Source organism: Atractosteus spatula (genome assembly GCF_055471065.1).
Source record: "Atractosteus spatula isolate fAtrSpa1 chromosome 17 unlocalized genomic scaffold, fAtrSpa1.hap1 SUPER_17_unloc_5, whole genome shotgun sequence".
In the NCBI taxonomy this organism is placed as follows: Eukaryota; Metazoa; Chordata; class Actinopteri; order Semionotiformes; family Lepisosteidae; genus Atractosteus; species Atractosteus spatula.
Genome location: NW_028296637.1, coordinates 133,805 through 138,067, shown reverse-complemented (window position 1 = coordinate 138,067; position 4,263 = coordinate 133,805). Strand labels below are relative to the sequence as shown.

The 4,263-nt window shown below is 45.4% G+C and overlaps 1 protein-coding gene across 1 annotated transcript; it reads right to left on the bottom strand.

Annotated features, from left to right (window-relative positions):
- Positions 1-1,079: 1,079 nt before the first annotated feature.
- On the bottom strand, positions 1,080-2,329 carry LOC148810802 (apelin receptor A-like). Its single transcript, XM_088908903.1, has 2 exons — positions 2,296-2,329; positions 1,080-1,630 (listed from the first exon to the last, which is right to left on the bottom strand). Exons 1-2 carry the CDS (start codon positions 2,327-2,329, stop codon positions 1,080-1,082), a joined length of 585 nt encoding a protein of 194 aa, XP_088765029.1.
- Positions 2,330-4,263: the final 1,934 nt, after the last annotated feature.

The following is a 4,263-nucleotide window of genomic DNA, read 5'->3' as shown; positions in this document are numbered from 1 at the left end:
GCTCGGTTCCTCTCGTCTTCAAAAACTGAAACAACTGCACAAATGAGCAAGTGTGGGAAGAGACACAGCAGCACTAAAGGCAGGGTGACATTCACACGGCCAGCAGGGATTGAAGAAAGTTAAGAGGAATATTTTAAAAACACTTTTTATTTACAAATAGGAAATGCTAAAAAGCATCCAGATACAGTAGTTAGTTATAGGCAAAAACATACAATCCATAATACAAATCCTTAATTTCTGAGACATTCACAGCAAAAGCCACTTACAGATGATAAGTCACCCCAGCTCCAAAGTCATGTAACAACAGTGCATTCAAGTCAATTCGTAGCCATCATCTCCTAGACCTCTGCTCCCCCTCCCAGAAAAACATTTGGCAACAGCCATCTGCCTGCCCGACCACCTCTGTCGTCCGACATGTTAATTCAACTGCAACACCTTCCTTCTAATCACACTCACCAGCCCCTGGCCCCTTTCCTTCATTAGCACAGATTAGCAAAAGTGGAGACTGGGCTGCACAATCTTTCTTCTTTAAAACAAGTGCTAAGGAAACAGTACGACAGCAACAGAGCACAAAAAAACCTGGAAAACACTCGGTACATTTTTCTTTCCCAGTGTGACCAGGCTGAAACTTCACTGCCAACAACTTATGACCTCCCTCTCATCTCACTCCTCCTGTCCAGAATTCAGCCCTGGTTGAATTCTTTACGGCAATTTACAGCATGTACTCTTTTAAAAAAAAAGGCAAGCCAGAAAAAAATAAGTCTTTGAAACACATTTACCTCTTTCAAAAATGTGTACAACGCAAGCGGCTGGAGGCACAGCCAGCTGGCCCCAGCGTTGTTTGTTGGGGGAACCCCTCATAGCCCAGGTATAAGCGCGTGGGCTTACCCCAATAACAGAACAAGTCCACACATTGGGTTTTCCAAGTGTTACAGCCCAGCGAACAGACCGGGTTTTCAGTTTTTCAAAGTCCCTTTCTCCCACAATGGGGGGAAGGTGATCTCAGTCCGGGAACCGCGTGCTTTTTTCTGCGCGCCGGCTCCGTGCACACAGTCTGTCGCCCCCAGGAGCGGGGCTCCCTACACCTTGGTGGCCAGCGACTGCACCTCGGACTTCTGGGTCTGCGTGCTGAGGGTGGACGACAGCGAGCTCATCTGGCCGTGCATGGCCTTCTTCAGGTTGAGCAGGCACAGGCACTGCGAGCGGAAGCGCAGGTCGAAGAAGGCGTAGAGGAAGGGGTTGAGGCAGCTGTTGACGTAGGCCAGGCAGGTGGTGTACGGGTGGGCGTGCAGCAGGACGCTCAGCAGGGCGCAGGTCTGGGGAAGCACCTTCAGGTAGATGAAGGCATCCAGGCTCTTCAGCACGTGGAAGGGGGTCCAGCAGAGGGCAAAGACCGCCACCAGGGTGGTGATGATCTTGAGCAGCCGCTGCTTCTTCTGGTCCTCCTTGCGGAGGTTGTTGAAGTGGCGGGTGACGGTGCTGCCGATGAAGCAGTAGAACGGTGACCTCTGAGTTTTTGGACAATGTGAGTCATTCAGCACATTCAGTGATGTCTGTGGTTGGCGCTTTGAGGTCTTGCTCTCCTTAATTCCTTCTAAGAGCAGCGGGTGGCTGAATTCCTGTCCTAAAGCTGTCGGGGGTTGGTGCATACACTCACACGTTTTATGCGTTTTTGGCAAAACCTGAAATTTGCTGTGGATCCAGTCAGGCTGAATGGCTTCCTGTTTGGCTGACTTGGGACTGGAACACACTGCACTTCTCGACTCTAGTGTCTCGAGTTTGATTCTGTCTTGACGTGCTCTCCGTGTAGCATTTACAGTTTTTTTCTCTTGGCCATGTGGAAGCTCCAGGTGATAGATAGATACTTTATTGATCCCGTGAGGGAAATTGCAGTGGAACAGCAGCTTCATGCAGTCAACACAGCATAGTGTAACGAATGATACAATAATAATACAATACATACAATACAGTCAGTACAGTCAGTGAGTGAGGTGCTCCAGTTACCTTCCGTAGTGGAATGTAGGAATGTTGTCTGAGGCTACCGGGTAACTCTAAATGGTCCGTCCTCTGCCTGAGTGAATGTGTATCCCATCCATTATCTACACATTATCTATACCACTACAGGACCACACTGCATCGTGGTCCTGTATTGGTATAAACGGTCCCGAAAATGACCATGTGGTTGTCTGGACTATCAAGATGTCTCCTGCACAGCCCCCAGTGTCAGTGCAGTTACAGTGGACCTTGGCTGCCCCCTGTTCGGCTAATGCAGTTTGCTGTTCCACCAAGACTTGCCGTTCTTGCCGCCAAGTCTTGGTGGAACATTCATTCTTGCCGTCTGCCATAAGACTGTACAACGCATCCACCTTGCGTCTTGGCAGAGGCAACATCGACAGTGACCTGTTTCTGGACTAAACGCATCTACACATCTACTGCTACATCTGTTCTCTTTCTTTTTCTTTTTCTTTTTCCCGTTTACAACCACTTTTTGTGCAATATATGCCAGGGACCTGTGCAATACATTTATATTTATATCTATAGTTACATCTATATTTATATTCATATGTGTGATACGATTTTCTGTGTACTGTTCTGTTCTAGTTTGTTCTTGTGCGTCCGGACTGTGAGTAACTCTTGTACTGTATTGTATGTATTGTACTATTATTATATATTTCGTTACACTGTGGCTGTGTTGTGTGTGTTAAGCTGCTGTTGCACTGCAATTTCCCTCACGGGATCAATAAAGTATCTATCTATCTAAGACAAGTTATTATTTTAAAAAACTCAGTATCGTTGTCGCATAATTTGAGTCAGTCATTTCTTTTCACTCTTTCAGGACCACTCACGAGTTCCTGTTTGGAGCCCTAGCTGAGCTTGTGAACAACGCAAGGTACAAATCCTCTTTCTAGCCTGCTTTCTTCCTTTCATCCTGGCTCGCTGTTTGTGTAGATGTTCAGCTTAGCGCAAGGTTCTCAAAGGGAAGGTTGGTATGTTAAGCTTAGTTAAGTTTAGTTCCGTTCATAAATCAGTTGAGGTAGTGCAGAAACTGTCATTTGTAACCACAGAATATCTATCTGCTGCCTCTTCCACTTCCCACAGAGCATATCTAATGTTGTTTTGTCTTTGCAGGGATGCGGATGCTAAAAGAATAGACATCTACACAGGTAGTTTTCACATACTGCGCTCAACCATCTGTTTCTGGTACTGTGTCTTCAAACAGTATGGTCTGTTTGTCTGACAGCTGAGTATGGCGGTTACTCTGACTTGTGATCTGAACCGAGAGGAAGGTGTTTTGGTGTTTTTATGTTTCCTCAGGCGCTGGCTGTGCTGTAGTTATTATGAGGACCGCCGCTGCTTGCAGAAAGAGCAGAGTAATGTGATGTGTTCATGAAAGAGCTCTCAGCAAAGGGAACAGCTGCAGAAGTACAGGAGCCCTGAGAGCGAAAACCGTATTTGCAGATTTTTTGTCGAAAATATTTCGAAAAAAAGTTTCTTCTATGCCTCTTTTAAGTTTGTGGCCACTTATCTTAGCAAGCAGTAGGAAGGGTTCTGACTAATAAATGGAAAGTATGTTGTCAGGACATAAGCCTCCATCTGTTTGTAATGTGGAATCGCCTGTTGCTGTCACCATCTTCTTCATGCCTCATTTCATCAGGTTAATTTAGAAATATAAAGCTCAGCGGCTCACAGTCTTGAACCTTAGCAATTTGGTAGGTTTATGTTTTTGCTGTGCATACCTTAGCAAATTAAAACTCTCACTCTCACTCTCAATGGATTTTAAATCCAATTTTGCTCTTGCCAATCGTTTTATTGTTCTGGCCAGATTGTGGGGTGCTTCTATGTTTTATTTTAAACTGACTTTGAAGTCACCTGTTGACTTTTGTTCTGTATATATTGCTCCAGTTAATCACGTTTGGAGAGATTCATCCCCGTTTCCAAATGAGGCAGAGGGTTCATAGCTCTAATTTTATGAAAATATTTAATTTGCAAGTCTTAATGCATCTATCTTACGAGTTTTCGAAAGTGGGTAACGTATTTTAAATTGCTAGGTGCTCACCTTCTGAGTAGCTGAACTGGCTAAAACAAGCAAGTTCACATAAAAGGCCAGAATCGTAGGTCATTTTCGGTACGTGTATGTCAAAAGTGGGTAAGCCTCATCCGTAAGCTCCTCATGCTGTCAGGAGTAAGTGTCTGTCTCTGTAGAGCAGGGCGGTGTTATCTCTCTGGCCCACTTTCTGTCCTCTCCTCTCCAGAGAAGAAGCC

Excerpts from the sequence above, each read along its gene's own strand:
- LOC148810802 (XM_088908903.1), bottom strand. The coding sequence starts at position 2,329 with ATGAATGTTCCACCAAGACTTGGCGGCAAGAACG. Across the intron at positions 1,631-2,295 it reads AAGACTTGGCGGCAAGAACG|CTTTAGGACAGGAATTCAGC; the intron begins GCAAGTCTTGGT and ends AACCCCCGACAG.